This window comes from Rousettus aegyptiacus, unplaced genomic scaffold (genome assembly GCF_014176215.1).
Source record: "Rousettus aegyptiacus isolate mRouAeg1 unplaced genomic scaffold, mRouAeg1.p scaffold_m13_p_10, whole genome shotgun sequence".
NCBI lineage: Eukaryota > Metazoa > Chordata > Mammalia > Chiroptera > Pteropodidae > Rousettus > Rousettus aegyptiacus.
In genome coordinates, this window is record NW_023416285.1 from 90,443,946 (window position 1) to 90,464,561 (window position 20,616).

Sequence of the window (20,616 nt, forward strand, 5' to 3'; positions counted from 1 at the left end):
CAGCAATTGTATATCTCACTAAAATATTTTGTCTTAAAATTGCAAAGGAGTCTCTCAATTGAAAGGAATTCTATAGTTATTGTTCAATATTACTATGCAAATATGGCATACATTTGATATTAATTTATTACCATATTTGCAACATGGATTATTCTGCTACAGATCTTTAAGCCAGGAACTTTGCTCAGAACTTTTTAAGTTCAATAAATTGGTAAAAGTGTTGGAATTTGTCATTTTAAAGCAAACTGGAAAGTGAAAGGGATTTCAGCACAAAACTCTTTCAGTGGAAATAGAAGATGGTTTTGTAGCTTTTCTTGATTTCATCTATAAACATTGAAATGTTATATAAATTTAGACTTTAAGAGATCATTTTCTACAATAATCTAAAAAGCATTCTAACATTCAAAATAAGCAAGCCAATAATCACTTTAGAGGACCATACTGCTTCTGATTTGTGGGTGAAAACTTCTGGAATGTTTTCATTAGAATTTACTCTCATCTTTTTTCTTAATGCTGTACTTTCTTTTCTCTCTTTCCCCCTCTAGTATAAACCCATCTTAAAATGACCGGTATGATTAAGAACAGTTAATTCCTAAGGAGTTTAGCAAATTAGCTATTAGTATATCACTGAGACCAAAGGAGCAAAACAAAACTTTTTAAAAATCATTGAAAACACAATTTGCTTTGTTAGTAATGGCAGTTATAGTTGATGGTTTTATGCTGTGGAACCTGACCAATACCACTGGGTTGTATTTTAGGAGGAAAGAAGGAATTTCTGTTTAGATAGTTCACGTATGAGTTTTTTGTTATTTCCTCATACGCAGGGTTTTGAGATACTTGTTTCACACTTCTAAACTTTGACTAATACATTTTCTAAATTCCTTTTTGGCAATACTCTACTCTGACGTCTTTGAAGTAATTTGCTTTCATCTGTTCCAGTATCTTATTTGATAGGTTCTTCAGCCCTGATCCCCTCTTGTGCTCAAATCCTCTTTCTGCTAGCCTCTAAGACGTTTACGAGTGGCAAACAGCAAGCATTCGCAGTGTGCCAAGCATTACGATGACACCACGTGCTCTACTTGGATGTTTAACCGTCACATCCAAACTCTGAATGTTCAAAGTCAAATTTGTTCTTCTATCAAGGCTGACTTTTCTTTCTAACTACTCCTTTTCTCTCACAGTCCTCTTCAACTCATTCTCTCTCTCCTTCTTTCTTCTTCTCTCTCCCCCTCTCCCCCCTCCCTTTTCCCCCTCTCACCCCGTCTCTCCCTTACACACACACACACACACACACACACACCCCACCCCCCCACCCCCATGCTATGCTGATTCACATCTCCATGCTCTTTCCATTCCTTCCAGCTAGAATTGTCTCTTTCTGATGAAAGCCAAAATATCTTCTTGTAAAGCCTTTCAAGGTGATTAAGACGTTTCAAAAAGAATGCATGTTTAATAAGTGTGAGAGCAAAAATAGTATAATTTCTAAATCGCGGATCAGCAAACCATGGGCCACAGGCTAAATCAAGCCACCCATTACAGAAGAATATTTGCCAACCTCTGCTCTAAATGAGCATGTGTTAAACCAGAATTTTGTCCACATTTCAAGCATCAGGCCAGTGTATACAGCCTATTCAAAGAAGAATAATAGCATGTTTTCTAAAGCCTAAGTTTTTTACATATTCATAACTAGAAGCAAGAGCTATGCAGTGAACTTTTCATTATTCTACTTTAATTCCTTTCTACATTAGCATATGTTTTTATTCATAGCAGTCGGAACTCTGAGGCAAGGCATCAGGTAGTTGGCTTTGCATTCTTTTTTTGCTCCTGCGTTTTCTGACATCTTTAATGTCAGAGAACTTGATGAAAACCTTTTTCTGTGGCTAAAACTGGAGTCGTCCTTGTTCCCTCACTTTATAAACATTAATAATTTCCCGAAACTTCGGTTTATAGGAATATTAAAGTAATGCTTCGGTTATATTCTCTTCCCCCCAAAAAAGCTTCTTTTTGTTTTATTGGTCAAGAAAAACAATATTCCCTTCCCCTCTATTTAGATCATATTGTTAAGTAATATTTAGAAAAATCAAAGGAATGTTTAAAACGCATTTCAGACTTTTCCTTATCACTTAGTGGTATCGAAGACAGTCTGAAGTGAGTGGGGCGAGTGGCTGTACCTCATCTCTGGGCGCCGTGACTTCCCCCTCGCCCGGAGCCTCGGGCACAGCTGTGCGCCCTCGCAGCTGGAACGTCACTCACCGCGTTCTGCACATAAGTCTCACAGCCATTCTAAAGGGAGAAATGGGAGACAGAAAGAAGTAGGGTTGGAAATAGTTAAGAAATCTAAAGCTTATAGTGGAATAAATGTAGAAATTTTTGCAATGAAGGTTTGGGAGTGATGAAAGAAGCTCAAGAAGAATAACAGCCCCAATGTTAGTATTGCTCCCTAACTATGAGGGCTGACACTGTAATCCTAGCTTTGATACAGAGTTAATTATAGCGCTTAGGCTGTAAAGCGGATATACTAGAAAAAGGAAAGAGTTTTAAGAAACATTGTTTAAAAAGCCCAAAAATCTGGCGATACCTACCAAAATGACAAAGGCGCGCGTCCTCTGACCCAGCACTCCTGCTGTGGCGCTCCATCCCACAGAGGCAGCGGCACATGTGTGAAATGACTTGTTCAGGTTTATTTGACGCAGCATCGTCTATAATAGCAGAAAATTAGATACATCCCAAGTACCCAGCAATGGAGGACTAGGTTATAATATCAGAAAGACATGGACATTAACATATCATTTGACATGAATATTATCTGCAATGTAATACTGAATATGCAGGAAAAGGAAACCATAAAAGTGGCTTTCCAGGGATGGTAAATGGGAAAGAATTACACATGACCGAATTTTACTATTATAGAATATGAGATTTTTTTAAATTTTATCTTTTAATACATAAAAAATGTGTAAGGACTGGCATACGTTGCCGTGTTTTGCTTCCCGTTCAGTGTACATTCCCACAGAAACCGAACATACTGCTAAGGTGTTCAGGCACCTAGCCTCACGGCTGGGTGAGAGCTACTCTAATGGAGTCTTACACTCCATTCCTCCATCTTTGAGGTAAGGGTGGGGTGATCAGGACAAAAGTTAATTAGTACATTTCTTACGAAAATGTGTTTTCACAGAAGAACAGCATTTTAAATTGTATTTAACACTTATAACCCACAAGTTCTTTAAAAAGATGCAGAATGGTAAAAGGGGACCCTTGGAAACTTGTTCTCTGATGGGGTCTGAATGAACACAGTGACAGACAAGGGCTTAGTCCAGTAGCGTACCACCACTGGAGCCTCGGCGCACGTCAGGCAGGCAGAATCTAGCAGCTTAAATGTGTGGAGTAAAGGTTTGTGAAGAATCCAAGATGAGCTGAACTTTATGTTTCTCTTTAATAAATTGTAATACTGATTACTGTGTAATGTAATGAGTCCTAATAGAGAATTAGTTTTATGGGAAAAAGAAATAATTCTGCCTTCGGGGGATTTCCTTGGAGTTAAGAAAAATGAAAACTCTAGGCATGCAGAGCTTGATTGGTGATCTGTGGCTAGGTTTGCTGTAACATGCTCACTAAAGTAATAAATTTCAAATGCATTGCAATGTAATTATATGCTATCATATAGCTCTGGATCTGATTTTTAAATATGTGAAAACTTAGAGTGTATTTTAAGTTAATTTATGTTACATTTTTTCTTGATTAGACAATAAGGCAATGTATAAATCATTAATTTTTGCAGATTGCATTTTTATATTATATATTAGACTTTTCAAGTGTTTTTATATAAAGCTTCACGTGTCGGTCTCACAACAGTTCTCTATGGTTGTAGTATTCTCGTTTTTTAAGGCCCAGAGAGTTTTCGTGACTCATTTAGTAACACACTTATGATATAAACATAACTTAGTCTCCAAATGTCGCCATTTCTTCACCCTAGCCTAGTTATTCATTTTGTTTGTTTCTAAGTCATATTACAGCTGTCTGAGAGCATGCTTTTTATCTTTTCAGGATATGGCATTAGTTGCCCCTGAAGCTCCTTCAGAACAAGCCAGGAGAGTTTTTCAAACTTACGATCCAGAAGGTAAGAGATTTTATTATTTTATTAACATTGACTCTGTTTTACATCTTTATATATTTGAAATATGTCAATACTTACCGGAGTTTTATTCATAAGAGTTATTGGATTATAGAATAAAAAACATACACTGCATTTCTTAAACATTTTAAATGCAAAATGGTGAAAACAGAAACAAATCAAATAGGACATTTAAGTGCTCATCAGGTTCTGACATGGCGTAAGGTTTTCGTGTTTTCTGGGGGTACTGATGTATGGTAGCCTGAATCTTGACTTCTGGTAGTCGGTGTTAAACAGGGAAAAATACCAGCTCCCAAATAAGCCGTTGGAAAGGTAAGTCATTTCCTTCTTTTTTCATTCTTTGTTAATTAATTAAGCAACTCTTCTAGAATATTTTTAAATTGAAATATAATTGACATATAACATTCTATAAGTTGAACGCATACAGCATCTTGCTTTTACATATCTGTATACTGCAGTCATTCCTACAGTAGTGTTAGACAAAACCCCTATCACATCACGTAATTAACATTTCTTTTTTATAGTGAGAAAAATTAAGATGTAACCTCAGTATCTTTGAAGTTTATAATTCGGTGTCGCAGACCGTGATCACTGTGCTGTACATTAGATCCCCAGGACACATTCCTTGATTAGCTGTGAGTTTGTACCATTAGGCACCATGTCCCCAGCTGGCCCATCCCTCGGGCCCTGGCCACCACCATTGTACTGTTTTTACAACCCTGCTGTTACAGATTCTACATGTAAGTGGCACTGGACAGTGTTTGCCCTCTCTCTCTGCTTGACTTCTTTCAATTATCATAATGCCCTCAAATCCCATTCGTATCTTTATTTCTCATGACTGAATAATATTCCATCGTGTGTAATTGGGGATGTGTATATGTATGTCTATACGGATATTCATTCATACACACATACACTTGTTCATTTCTTTCTTTATCCATTTATCCATTGATGGACACTTAGGTTGTTTTCATATCGTGCTTATCATGAATAATGCTGCAGTGACGATGGGTGTGCACTGATTTCAAGTTCTTTAGATATGTACCTAGGAGTGGACCATATGGTAGTTCAAGTTTCAGTTTTCTGAGGAACCTCCATACTGTTTTCTGTCATCGGCATACCACTTTACATCCTCACCAATAGTGTATAAGGGTTCCCATTTCCCTACATCCTCACTAACATTTATCTCATCTTTTTAATAAAAGCCATCCTGCCAGGTGTGAAGTGATACCTCACCGTGATTTTGATTTTCATTTTTCTGAAGACTAGTGATATTGAGCATCTTTTCATATAGCTATAGGCCATCTGTCTGTCTTCAGAAAAATGTCTTTTCAGGTTCATTGCCCATTTTTTAACTGAGTTATTTGCCTTTTTGCTGTTGATTTCTATGAATTCTTTATAAGTTAGATATCAGCCCCTTATCAGATACACCATTTGTGAATATTTTCTCCCATCCTTGAGGTTGCCTTTTCAATTTATTATTTCTTTTGCTGTGCAGAGGCTCTTTAGTAGTTCAACTTATTTTAGTTTCTGTTGCTTGTGCTTTCGGTGTCTTGTCCAAGAAATCGTTGCCAAGACTGATGACAGGTACCTTTTCCTGAGCGTTATCTTCTAGGAGTTTTATAGTTTCAGGTCTTATATTTAAGTCTTTGATTCATTTAATGTTTGTGAATAGTATAAGATAGGAATCCAGTTTCATTCTCTTGAATGTGGTTATCCAGTTTTTCCAGTCTATCGAAGAGTCTGTCTTTTCCCCATTGTGTGTTCTTGGCCCCATTTCAAAAATGAGTTGACCGTACACGTGTGGGCCGATATGGGCTCTCCAATCTTTTACCCTGGTCTGTGTGTCTGTGTTTTATGGCGGGTAGCGTATTTGATTACTGTAGCTTTGTAATATAGCTTGAACCCAGGCAGGAAGGCGCCTCCCGTTTTGTTCTTTCTCAGGATTGCTTTAGCCATGCAGGGTCTTTTGTGGTTCCAGACAAATTTTAGGATCTTTTTTTTCTATTTCTGTGAAAAATCCCATGGGATTTTGATAGGGGTTGCACTGAATCTGTAGATTGCTTTGGATGATAAGTATGCTTTCACAGTAAGTATTCCAATCCAAGAACACGGAGTATCTTTCCATTTATTTGTGTCTCCATCAGCATCTTACAATTTTCAATATATAGGTCTTACACATCTTTGGTTAAATTTATTCGTAAGTATTTCATTGTTTTCCATGCTATTGTAAATGAGATTACTTTCTTTGAGATGGTTTTTTTTTTAGTGTATAGAAATGTGACTGATATATGTATGTGGATTTTATATCCTGCAAATTTACCAAAATCATTTATTCTGCAGTTTTTTAGTGGAGTCATTGGAGCTTTAATATAAGATTGTGTCAACTACAGAGATAATTTTACTTCTTCCTTTCCAGTTTGGATGCCTTTTATTTTTATCCTGCCTAATTGCTGTGTTTAGGACTGCCAATGCCATGTCAAATAGAAATAGTGAGAGTGGGACTCTCTGTCTCGTTAAAAGAAAGGATTTTAACTTTTCCCTATTGAGTATAATGTCAGCTATCGGTCTATAATATATGGCGTCTATTATGCTGAGGAATAGTATTACTATACCAAAATTTTTGAGCATTTTTATCATGAAAGGGTTTTGTATTTTGTCAGATATTTTCTCTGCATGAGATGATTGTAAGATTTTTTTTCTTTTATTAATATGACATATCACATTGATTGGCATTTGTTAAACCACCCTTGAATCCCTGGAATAAATTCCACTTGATTATGGAATATAATTTTTTGAATGTGCTGTTGAATTTGGTTTGCCGATATTTAGGAATTTGGCATCTATATTCAGGGATATTGATCTGTAATTTTCTCAAAATATCCATATCTCTGTTTGGTATTTAGGTAATGCTGGCCTCATAAAATGAGTTTGAAAGTGTTCTTCAATTTTTTTGAAAGAGTATGAGAAGGATTGCTATAAATTCTTTAAATGTTTGACAGACTTCACCAGAGAAACCACCTGGCCCTGGGGTTTTCTGAATTGGGAGATTGTTGATTACCAATTCAGCTTTTTTTTACTAGTAGTCTGTTTAGATTTTCTATTCACGATTCAGTCTTGGTAGGTGGTATATTTGTAAGAATTTATCCATTCCAGATTGTCTAAAGTACTGGTATATAATTGTTTATAGTAGTTGCTCATGGACCTTTCTGTTTGTGAACTATCAGTTGTAATGTCTCATCTTTCATGATAATTTTTCATTTTTATTTCAGTCCTCTCTTCTCGGTGAGTTTAGCTAAAGGTTTGTCATTTTGAAAAATATTTTTGAAAAACCAGCTCTTCATTTCTTTGATCTTTTCTATTGTTTTTCCGGTCTCTCATTAGTTTCTGTTCTGATCTTTAAGGTCCTTCTAACTTGGGGCTTTGTTTATTGTCTAGTTCTCTGAGGTATGTGTGGTTGTTTACTTGAGATCTTTCTTGTTTCCTAATATAGTCATTTATTGTTACAAACTTCCATCTCAGAACTGCTTTTGACGCATCTAGTAGGTTTTGATATGCTGTGTTTCTATTTTAGTTTGTTTTAAGGTATTTATTTTCTTTTTGAATAATTTTTGACCCATTGGTTACTCAGGAGCATGTTGCTTTATCTCCATATACTTGTGAATTTTCCAGCTTTCCTTCTGTTGTTGATTTCTAGTTTTATACAATTGCAGTCAGAAAAGATCCTTGGTATGCTAAGTCATATTTTGTGACCTATCATGATCAAACCTGAAGAATGTTTCATGTGTACTTGAAAAGAATATGTATACTCCTGCTGTTGGATGAAATGGTCTGTATACATTTGTCGGGTCCATCTGATTTAAATTATCATTCAGGTACATTATTTCCTCATTGATTTTCTGTCCGGATGATTTATTCATTGTTGAAAATGGGATATCGAATTCCGTTAGTATTATTACAGTGCTATCTCTTTCTCCTTTCAGATCAGTAATAATTGTTTACTATATTTAGATGCTCTGACACATGGCACATATGTTTATGGTTGTTATGTGCTCCTGAAGAATTGATACCTTTATCATTATATGGCATTGTCTCTCTTTTGTTACAGCTTTTGACTTAAAGTCTGTTGTATGTAACAAAGCTACTCCTGCACTCTTGGTTTCCATTCGCATGAAATATCCTTTTTGTTCATTTCACTTTCAGCCTGTGAATGTCCTTAAAACTTGAGTCAGTCTTTTTTTAGGTGGTATACAGAGGGGTTTTGTATTTTTATCTATTCAGCCACACTGTCTTTTAATTGGAGAACTTAAACCATTCATATTTAATTATTTATAGGTAAGGACTTACTGTTGCCATTTCATTCATTGCTTTGTGATTGATTTGTAGTTCTGTAGTTCCTTTATTCTGTGTCTTTGTGACTTGATTTTTAGTAGTACTGTGCTTTGATTTTTTTTTTTTATCACTTGTGTATATGTTATAGGTTTTGGCTCTGGGTAATCTTATGGCTTCCATTATACATCTCATAATTGTCTACTTTAAGCTGATATAAGAAAGTTCTACCCATTTCCATTCCCCCATAACTTATTTTGATATCCCAATATACATCTCTTTATAATTGTGTGCCATTAACATAATATTGTAACTATAGTTATTTTTAACACTTTTGTCTCTTAACCTCTATGCTAGAGTTTAAAGTAATTTACATACCGCCATTACAGGATATTTGTTTTTGTTTTAATTGAGGTATAATTAATATATATTAGTTTCAGGTGTACAACATAATGATTCTGTATTTGCATACGTTGTGAAATGACCTCCCTAGTAAGTCTGGTTAACATTCATTGCCATACATAGTTGCAAAATTTTTTTCTTCTTGCGATGAGAACTTTTAAGATCTAGTCCCTTAGCAACTTTCAGATATACAATACAGTATTATTAACTATGGTCACCACGCTGTACATTATATCACCTTGACGTATATTATAACTGGAAGGTTGTACCTCTTGACCCCTTCACCTATTCTGCCTACCCTCCACCCCTTGCCCCTGGCAACAATCACTTTGTTATCAGACTCCACGTGTAAGTGAGATGATACAGTATTTGTCTTTCTTTGACTTATTTCTCTTAGCAAAATGCCCTCTGGATCCATCCCCATTGTCACAAATGGCAGGGCCTGCTCCTCTTTTATGGCTGAATAGCATTCTGGTGTGTGTTTATACCACATTTTCTTAATTCACTCATCCACTGATGGATACTTTGTTTTGATAACTTGGCTATTATAAATGATACTTCAGTGAACATGGGAGTGCATATATCTTGGTGAAATAGTATTTTTGTTTTCTTCACATAAATACTCAGAAGTGGAGTTGCTGGATCTATTTTTAATTTTTTAAGGAGACTCCATGCTGTTTTCTGTGGTGGCTGCGGCAGTTTACGTTTCCATCAACAGTGCAGGGTTCCCTTCTCCACATCCTCACCAACACTTGTTTCTTGTCTTTTTGATGATACCCACTCCAACAGGTGTGAGGTGATACCACATTGTCGTCTTGATCCGCATTTCCCCGATAATTAGTGATGTTGAACACTTTCCACATAGCTGTTTGCTATCCATATTCTTTGGCAAATGTGTCTATCAGATCCTCCACCAATTTTTTCATTGGATTATGTAGAAGTTTTTTGCTCTTGAATTGTATGAGTTCTTTCTATATTTTGTAGATTACCCCCTTGTCCTATATACGATTTGCAAGTCTTTCTCCCATTCAGTAGGCTGCCTTTTCATTTTGTTTATGGCTTCCATTTCTGTATGGAAACCTTGTTTCAGTTCGATGTTGTCCTACTTGTTTATTTCTGCTTTCGTTGCCTTTGCTTTGGGTATCAGATCCAAAAACATCATCGTCAAGACCTATGCCAAGGAGCATATAGCCCTATGTCTTTCAAGGAATTTAAGAGTCTCCAGTCTTAAATTCAAATCTTTAATCTGTTTTGAGATAAGTTTGTCTATGGTGTAAGATAGTGATCCAGTTTCATTCCCAACACCATTTATTGAAGAGTCTGTCCTATCCCTGTCGTATATCTTGGCTCCTTTGTCATAAATTAATTGACCGTATTTGCATTGGTTTACGTCTGCCTTCTCCAGTCTGTTCCATTGATCTATGCGTCTTTGTTTATGCCAGCACCACACTCTTTTGCTTACTATAGCTTTGTGATATACTCTGAAATTAGGGAACATTATACTTCCAGCTTTGTTCTCCTTAAGATGACTTTGGCTTTTTGGGGTCTGTTGTGGTACCATGCAAATGTTAAGATTGTTTATTTCTGTGAAAAATGACCTTGGCTTTTTGATAAGGATTGCAGTGAATCTATAGATCTCTTTGGATAGTATGAATATTTTAACTATTAATTCTTACATCCAAGAGCATGGAACATCTTTCCATTTATTTATGTTTTCCTTATTCTATTAATCTCTTATAGTTTTCAATATACAAGCCTTTTACCTCCTTAGTTAATTTTACCTCCTATATATTTTATTCTTTTCTTATGCAATTATAGATTTTTTTTAATTCTCTCTTCGATAGTTTATTATCAATGTATAGAAGTTCAACAGATACTTGTACATTGATCTTGTATTCTGTAACTTTTGAATTTTTTAGTTCTAACAGGTTTGTTTTTAGTGGAGTCTTAAGGGTTTTCTATGTATAAAATCATGTCTTATAAATAGTGACAGTTTTACTTTTTACTTTCTGATTTGGATGCCTTGTATTGCTCCTGCCCCCCTCACCGTTGTGGCTAGGACTGCCAATACTGTGTTGAATGAAAGTGGCAAGGGCGAGTATTCTTGTCTTACTCGTAATCTTAGAGTTTTGAAAAGCTTTTAGCTTTTCACCAGAGTATGTGATATTAGCCGTGGATTTGTTATATACGGCCTTTGTTATGTTGAGGCACATTACCTCTATTCCCACTTCGTTGAGAGTTTATATCATAAATAGATGTTCAATTCTGTCAGATTCATTTTCTGCATCTAGTAAAATGATCATGTGATTTTTTTTTTTAATCCTTCATTCTGTTAATGTTGTATATCAAAATTATGAATTTTGAATCATTCTTGGAGCTCGGAATAAATCCCACTTGATCACAGGTTTTTTTTTTTTTAATGTATTGTTGAATTTGGTTTAATATTTTGCTGAGGTTTTTTGCATCTGTGTTCATCAGGGTATTGGTCTATAATTTTTTCCTCGTGATGTCTTTATCTGGTTTTAGTATCAGAGTAATGCTGGCCTCGTAAAATGAGTTTGAAAGTGCTCTCTCATCTATTTTTTGGAAGAATTTGAGAAGGATTGGTGGTATTCTTTAAACGTTTGATAGAATATACCAGGGCAGCCATATGTTCCTGGATATTTGTTGGTAGGCAAGTATTTGACAACTAATCCAATGTCTTTACTAGCAATCAGACTGCTGATTTTCTATTTCTTGATGATTGTTTTGGTAATTTGTATGTTTCTAGGAACTTATCTCTTTTTCGAGTTTGCCAATTTTATTGGCATGTTCACAGCACTCGTTTTATCCTTTATGTTTCTGTGCTATCGCTTTGAATGTCTCATTTCTGATTTTGAGTCCTTTTTCTTTGTGAGTCTAGCTAAAGGTTTGTCAGTTTATCTTTTCAGAAAAACAGCTCTTAGTTTCATTGTTTTTTTTTCTATTATCTATTTGGTCTCTATTTCATTTATTTCTGTTCTGATTTTTGTTATTTTTCTTCCTTTTTCTACTTTGGGCCTTCATTTGTTCTTTTCTTTTTAGTTCCTTGACATAAACTAACTTTACATCTGAAAAGGAGATTTTGAATTTAACTGTATACTCAACTTTACCAGTGAATTTTATACTTTCATGTTTTCATGTTACTGATTAGTGTCCTTTTCTTTCAGCTTCTGAAATTACTTTGTATTTCCTATAGAGCAGGTCTCGTGTTGATGAATCTCAAAAAATTGTTTAAGAAAATCTTTACGTTGCCTTTGTTTCTAAATAACAGCTTACCTGGGCAGAGTCTTTTTGGTTGACAGTTCCTGTTTTCAGCACTTTGTGTATATCATCTCAATCTCTCCTGGTCTGTAAGGTTTCTGCTGATAAGTCTGCTTGCAGCCTTATCAAGATCCCCTTGCATGTGATGAATAGTTTTCTGCTTATGAAGTTCTCTCTTTGATTTTTGAGAGCTTGATTATAACGTCTTGGTGAAGATCTCTTACTTAAATCTCTTTGGGGATTTTCGCATTTTATGTACCTGGATGACCACCTCTTTCCCCAGATATGGGAAATTTTCAACCACAATTGCTTTAAATGAAGTGTTCTACCCCATTTTCCCTGTCTTCTCCTTCTGAGACTCTCATAAGGTGGATATGTGTTTGTTTGGTTTTTTTCCTATGGTGCCCTACCATTCATTTAGGCTTTCTTTACTCTTCTTCATTCTAATTTCTTTATTCTCCTCTGACTCAGCATATCCAGATAGGTCTTCAAGCTCACAAATTCTTTCTTCTGCCTGATGGAGCCTGCTGTTGAAGCTACCTATTGGATTTTTTATTTATTCATTATATTCTCAAGCACCAGAATATTTAGTTCATTATTATTTCTTTGTTAAACTTTTCATTTTGTTACTATGTATTTTTATGGTTATTGAGTTGTCCATCTTGAATCTCACTAAACATTCTTAAAATAATCATTTTGAATTTTTTTTAGATAACACAAATCTGCATTTGGTAGGGGAGAATCTTTTGGTTATTGTGTTCTCTTACATTTTTGATGGTTCTGGTGAATTTGCACTGATTTCTGAACACTCGAGGTTGCAGTTGACTTTTAACCTTCTTTGGCCTGGCTTCGGTAGGGAAAGACTTTTCCTTGTGGAGGTCGTTGCAGGAGTGTCAGCTGGGTGGGCTGCAGCGTCGTTGGTCTTGAGATGGCATAGGGACGTGACTACTAAGGAGCTTCACTGGCTGAGGTTGACATTGTCCATACTGCAGGATTCTTCTGTGGGTTCCTTGGGAGTGAAGGCTGCTGGCATCTTCCCATTCTCCTTTGTGCCCCTGGGAGGAAGTCGTAGCTGAGGGACTCCTTGGTTCCTAGTCTGACATGCTGGCAGGGAGCGAAGCCCGGGTCCTAGGATCAGGTGCATGCAGAACTGCCACATCGCCTGAGGCCCGGGGCACGGGTGCACTTGCTGTGGCACTGGTGTTTGGGGGTACACATGTGTGCAGACCTCCCATGGAACTGGGACCTGCGTCTTGGGCTCACAGCAATCACGCTGGTCATTGTGCAGTGTAACTTTAGGCCATACTCTAGGTCTATAAATCTGTTTTGTAATATGTGAAATGACAGTAACCACGCCTATTGCCATTATGAAGATTAAGTGAATAATGTGCAAAGCACCCTCCTTGGAGCTTCGGACATAGTGGGTCCTTATGTCCCTTCCCTTCACTCCACCTCATTTTGTACTGGCGCGTTCGCTTTGAGTTTGCTGCTTTCACTGTGCTGCTTCTGTAACCTAAGAAACAAAAAAATCTTTTAAAGTCTAGGTAACATTTCATTCTAAATCTTTAGATAGGGAGCAATTTTCCTCTTTGCACTGTCTAACCACTGAAAGAAATTAGCCTTAAAGTAAATCATCAGTTGTAGTTTGAATCTTTGCTGTGTTTAACTAATTAGCACATTGAACTATGTCATGGAGGGTGACAAACTTAACTTTGCCACTTTGAATTCTTTGGTAGAAAAAATAGAAAATAAACAAATCAATTCTATTCCTAAATGTTTTGAATATATCCTAGCTAAGGGTCAGACTTTGTAAAGAACAGTTTTTAGACATTAAACTATAACGAGTTAATATGAAAGTAGAATATCTTAATGGTATAAGATTCAAAGAAATGTTTTACCATAGTGAACTTAGATTAGTCCTAGAGATGTAATGAAGACCTGAGGATGGAAGGATTACATTGGCAAATGGAAGCTACAAGAGGAGAAAGTGCTATGTATCTGTGAACACGGGTAGCCAGAGTGTTTGACTTGAGTGGAAAGACAGAACACAAGAAAAATAATTTGGAGTATTTACTGAAGAGAAGTGATGCTAGAGGTGAGGGGTTGTTGGAATAACCAAGGAAGTCAGTGGCGAAGGCTTGGGTTTTTGTTTTAAAGAAGTGTTTCAGAGAAGGAGTTGGGCAGTTTCCTGTGGCACACCTTCTTAAGGATTAAGTATATGTTTTGTATTTTTTCTGCCATCTTCAACCCTATTCTAGATGCTCGCCTCTTTTGTCTCATACCACTGTGATCCTACACATCCATATGTAAATGCCTGCTCTAATATTAACTTCAGTATCAGTGATACAGTAAAATCCTTGCAGAATGGCATATTATAAGATGAAGGACGTAGGAGGCCGTGATGGGTAAACTAGGCATCTTTCTAGAATTTCCAGTCAGTTTGTTGTAATGTTGCTTAATTTTGATTTAAAGTAATTAATTGTCCAAGATGTCAGACATACTCTTATCCCAATGTAGCTACCAGAAACTATTGCAAAACCAAACATGGTTTTCCTGTAATCTGCCTTTTTGGATCCCCCTTAGTTTGTGTCATTGGTGAAAGTTTTAGGACTGAAATTGAAACTATGAGCGAATGAGTTTGAGAATAGAAACATACAAGGAAATAACCAGAAGCCCTCAGATGATAACTGTTACTGAATAACTGAATAAAGGCACAAAGAAATGCCTTCAGAACAGGAAGTGTTCACATACACAGGAGACCTGAACTTCAAAAGAGCCAATGTTAGAAGGCTGATTTAAAAAAAACTATCAGGAATGCAAAGATATTAAAACTAAGGTTCTGAAAGTAGGATACAGTTGTCATACACAATAGATTTGTTTGCTTTTTGCAAAAAAAAATCGTAATCATCAAAGAGGTAATTGCCTTGTTATTTATTTTCTTTACCAATTTACAAGGAAAGTTAGAATTTCTTATAGTACCAATACTGAAATAACTTAGATACATGTGAAAGTAAATTTGTTTTTACTAGGGAAAATAAATTACTGAATAAAAATGATTTTCATCTCTACAGTTTTATGCGTGACAGCTTAGCAGAACTCCAAACTCAGTTAAGCAAGCAGGCAACACCTGTCTCTTTCTATATATGACCTACCAGTGAGAAAATGAACTCCACTTTTTTATATGAATATCACTGCTATGGTTTAGCTGCATATAGTTCACTCTAAGAAAAAGGATTAAAACTGTAATAACTTTTCATTTTCTTTTCAGTCATTATGAAAATAATCTGTTAATCTACTAGTTCCCCCCCCCCCCCAAACATAGGGCCTCCTCTTATTTCAAGATTTAAACAAATCAGGCTTTCTCAGAACACTTAATATGCTAACAGTTCTTACAAGCTTCTGGGCACGTCCGCTTTCCATGCTTTCCATTTGGCAGAGGCCGAGGATTGTCCTTTGTCATTCTCTTGAGAATATGTATAGAATAATTGACCTAGAGAGAAGCTGAAGAGAATTGGACTTGTGGTACCCACGGGCATTTCTGTACCTGTCTCTCGCTCCTGCCCGGCTGCCGCCCACGTGATTCCTTGAGTTAGGCGGCCCCGTCACAGCGCTGCTGGCGGCATGCTTTCGGCACATGATCAGTTAAATGGTCTCGTGCAGGCTGATCGCCATTCGTAGCACTGCCTCTGTGAAACGGCAGGTGACTTCTTAATGAGCTTTTGAAACAGAAACCTGGTTTATAAGTGGGGTCCTGTGTGAAAATAATGTCTGGCTTTGCTTGGAACATATGATTTATATAGCACTTTACCTGTATGGTCTCATTAAAACCTTACCTTACGCCTGAGAAATATGCAGGGATTATCATTACTATTTTGTTCTTAAGGAAACCAACGTCGTGACAGTTGAAGTCACTTCTCAAGAGCTAAAAGCACTCCAGTTGGCATTAGCCTGCATTCACATCCCAGCTTCGGTCCTCATCATCTGTGTGATGTTAGGCAAGTTCCTAACCCCAGTTTTCTCATCTGTCAAATGGATTTAATGTCTATTCTACATGATTATTCAAGTACTAATGTGACCATAGTGTTGTCATCTTATTAAAATGCAAATATATGGGGCATAGAGCTTATTCAGTAATCTCCAAAGACGCTGGATTCTACATAGATGACATTTGAAATGGTAGCCGCAGGTTTCACGTTACCTAGAATGGGTTTTTGTTCTTTTCTCTCTCCCCCCTGTAGAATGACATCTCAGGAAGCAACCCTATTTGGGCAAGGAAAATATATTTTTGTTTAAAAGGAGCCCTTTAGAGACTAACACTATTTTTAAAGTGGCTAGAATATATTGAGAGCCAGCGTTTGTCTGAAGTTCAGGTGCTACATTGTTTTAACCCTTAAGAATAATTTCACTTGTTGTAGATTGTTTACCCCAATCCTCAGACATTCCCCGGAATTGGCCTTTGCTTAATTCGGGCCTTTCTGTTCCCTCTGAACAATGCCGTCTCTTCCCTGTCCCCGCGGTGCTCCGGGCATGCTGCCCCGGCCGTCATGTCTCTGTGTCCTGCCACCGTGGTTGGTTTTGCAGTTTTTCCATCACATAATAAAGGTGGCTCTGTCGGGCCATAAACTCCTACTCATTTCTTTCTGAACGTCATGCGTTCAGTTCACAAAGCTCTTTTGGTTGAATCATGGTGTCTGAACAGAGAGACTAGTTTGTTGAAATTCAAAGTTAGATAAATTATAAGTAACATGTTACTGAGCAGGCACTGCGGTAGGCCCTGGACTTCTGGAATCCCTGCCACGGGGCCCGTCGCCTCCGGGCTGGCTGAGCAAACCAGTGGCGATACCAGGCAGTAAGGCCAAGGAAAGCGGAAACACGAAGTATCTTAACTTCGCCTGGGGGCACAAGTTACATGCTGTTTCAGTGAGTTATCTTAAATTGTAGGTGTTATTAAAGTTTTAATAGGTAAGGGGTAATACGATATTTAGTAAAAATTAGATAACTAATTTAACGAAAACAAATGGCATTCAATTGTCCCTAACTAGCTCTCAATTTTCTTTTCTATTCCCAAGAAACTTGACTCTCGCCTTCTGTGGTTTGAAAATGGTCCTGCCCCGCCCCTCCTCACAAGCTCTTTCTTGCCTCGTTCTCAGCTCCTGACATTTGCTTTCTTCCCGCAGGACCCAGTCCGGCTAGCATCACCCGTAAGATCTGCCAGGCTCCCCCTCGGGCTCTCCCTGTATTTCCTCATCTTTCAGAACAGAGACCATGACTGGTATTTCTTTCTCCTTAAAAGTCCAACTCTGACTTCTTCACAATTAGGAAATGGTTTCCTTACCCCAAAAATGACGAATTCAACTGATTCTTAATATCTTGAATCCTTTGCACTGAGGTATTCCTCCTCTCAGCCTCTAGGAGCTTGGCACTTTTTATAGTTTGCAGGTTAAAACACACACACACACACAAAACACATCTTATTTTTAAACTTACAGCTATTTTCTTCTTTTTCCAATGTTTTCAAACCACTTGAACCAAATTTAAATATTTACACAGTAGCTGCTTACGGTCAGGACGGCTGTGCCTTCGTTGTCCCCAGCTCTACAGAGCTTTCAGGCCTGTAAAAGTCCATTTTATAGTCACTGCTTAGTCTACCCATGCTTCCACGTTCTGCTTTTTCATTTAGTGCTTCTTAGCTGTGCCAGCGAGTCACCCAGTTGGGCCCAGATCTCCTCTGCCATTTTTTTGGTGTGTGTTGAGGTCTCTATCATCATTGCGCCACTAAGGAATCGCCTGACAAAATACTAGATCACCTAAGTTTCCTCTGATTTAGACTTAATGATTCTCTTCTTTTTCAAGAATGTTATCAAGAATTTGTCTTAGTAGGTATGATTAATTAAGGAGTAAAGTAACGTCAGAATAAATGTTTCCAAGAGGTAAGCAGTTTCCAGATCTCTCTTAATTTGGGGTATATTAAAAGTCTTCGAAGTATTGAGAAAATTACATTAAGATCTCTAGTTTTAAAATACACTAATATGCAAAATGTAGAGTCGCTGTGGCTTAATGTGGGTATTGCTGGAATAGTTAAGCTTGTGAGCGCGTTCGTGTTGAGGTCCCTTCGTTGTTTTCCTAGCTGTCTGCGTCTTTTTGCAGCCACTTTGCTCTTACTGGGGGTGGGAGCTACAAGGAGAGAAGGCCGCCCACCCTTGTGCTTCTGTCAAGCGGCCGTACAGGATGGCTCGTTCACAGAGACCTTTCCAGGTCATCGTTCCTGCCTGCTCGTGGCCAAATTAAGCCTGTTCCACATTGAGAGATGCGGCACTTTTGGTTATGACCTAACTAAGCCAAACAACTTTTTTCTACCTTTCACACGGATCAAAGTAAGGCTTACAAAGTTTAAAAGAAGTCCTTGATACCTCAAACTGTTGGTAACTTGACAAATTGAAATTATTCACTTTTAAAAATAGTACATTTTTAATTAGCCTAATTAGCATTTCAGTCAAGGCCAATCTGACTTCAAGTGGGTAAACAAACATGCTTAAGAAGACCCCTTGGTAAAACCTTAACTTCTTTATTTCCTTTCTGAGCGAGACAGAATCCACGCCATATCCTGGAAGAGCAGCACTGGTCTGTAGTTTGGTTATGGACGCAGGGCTTTGGGATATCTCGTTCAATGTGACGGGGTTTTTGTTTTTTTAGGTATCTAATCCCTGTAGAGACTATTATGTTAGAAGTTGATTTAAAGCCGAGACAGTTCTCAGGAATGAGTAAGTGGGTAGGGGAACTGTACATTTAAGGGAATAAACAACTTGCTTGTTTAAAACTGTGATTTGAAACTGTCCTGCAAGCTTTTTTCTGTGTGTCATGTTGTTGCATCATAGAGTTTGGGCCATTTGCCAATGCTGTTTCCTCATCAAGCCCAAGAAAAGGAATATTTTCCATAAACTGGTCTTCACTGATTCTACATTTCAACTTTGAATTCCCCCCCCCCCCAAATCTGTAGCTTTTATTTAATTCAGATCTGTTACAGAGAGGTATTTTCTTGCTCTCATATTGTCAGTTATCTAAATAACTGAATCGTTAACATTCCTCAAAAAGTTAAACATTATCACAAAAGGAATTTATTGGTAAAGAATTGTTTTAACGATTTCTTAAAAGGAATTTAAAGGTTCACATTGTTTATTGACAGAGGTACCTAATTACTAAATATCTGTAATAATTAAGTAGAAAAAAAACTTTAGATTTGTAAGCCCGTTTAAGAATTTGGCTTTGTTTTCCTTGAAGTTCTCAGTTATGCGGTTGCTTTTATGAGAAACTAACCTTGAAAAGAAACCCTTGCCTGTGTGCCCAAGAAAACTAATGTAAGGGCATGTCTAAAATAATAGCCATTGTGCCTAAAATAAACTTAACATGCTGTTCCTTAACTCTTATCTCTTTTATGTGATTTTTCACTGGAATCTGGTCAACGGTAATAGCATTTCTTGAAGTAAACTTACTCTAAGTTGTTTCTGCTTTTTTCTAGATAATGGATTCATACCCGATTCACTCCTAGAAGACGTGATGAAAGCTTTGGACCTTGTTTCAGATCCTGAATAGTAAGTACCCAGGAAGCACCACTTAACCAACTCAAAAATTCCATTAAATTTTTTTTAAAAGGCAAAAATGTATATAATATTTTAAATATAACCTGCATGTACAGAGCATAGCACTTTGTATAAAGCAAAGACTTAGGAAGAAATCAGACCAATCAGTATTATAACAGAGTCTTGACATACTTCAAATGAGTTTGCTTTCCCACTCTGCACATTGTCCTGCTTTTAAAAAGTGCTAACAATGTCTTTTTCAACAAACTAAAGATGTTTTTTCTAAGAAAAAAATATTTAATTTTGTACCTGTCCTTAGTTTCCGTGAAAGTAGCGACAGGTCTGTTTGTCTATATTAGCAGTCCTACTGAAATAAGCAGTGGGCCCTCTGACTTTCAGTCTTAAAGACATTGAACAGTTCTAAGTGTCTGAATTAACTGATGTGAAACATTTGTAAGTGACCCAGAATATGACAGAATATAGTTTTTCCGTATGGAAGTATTGCCTAAGATTCATATCGTGTCGTTATCGTCGGTCTCGCTGTTCCCTTGTGTACGCCGTTACATCTATACCTTCTTCCTTAAATTTGGGATCAGTCTTGATTACGCATGAGAAAACCTCCCTTAATAACCACTTACTAAGGTGGGTTTCCTTTGTAAGTACGAAATACATAGAAAGCATTTACAAACTAATCACATCTGAATTGACATGTCTCAGTCTTACTACCTAGAGCTGTGATGTTATTCATTCTTAACAGTTACACATGATTGTCGTGTCCACCTTTAAGGAGAAATTCAGCGAGTGTTGAACTAGTCCAGTAAACGGTAGAATAGTAATAACTGAATTTCTTCTATGCTGACCTCCAAGTGCCGGCCACCTTCATTGCTCTAATTT

General features: G+C 37.0%; 1 protein-coding gene across 4 annotated transcripts in view; it reads left to right on the forward strand.

Moving 5' to 3' along the window:
• Positions 1-20,616, forward strand: part of MINDY3 (MINDY lysine 48 deubiquitinase 3) — a 352,604-nt gene that overhangs the window by 323,310 nt on the left and 8,678 nt on the right. For all 4 annotated transcript variants that reach the window (XM_036226889.1, XM_036226890.1, XM_016134374.2 and 1 more), the window contains 2 exons: positions 4,045-4,117; positions 19,662-19,734. In XM_036226889.1, coding sequence (XP_036082782.1) covers positions 4,045-4,117; positions 19,662-19,734 — 146 coding nt within the window. The remainder of the gene's footprint in view (positions 1-4,044; positions 4,118-19,661; positions 19,735-20,616) is intronic.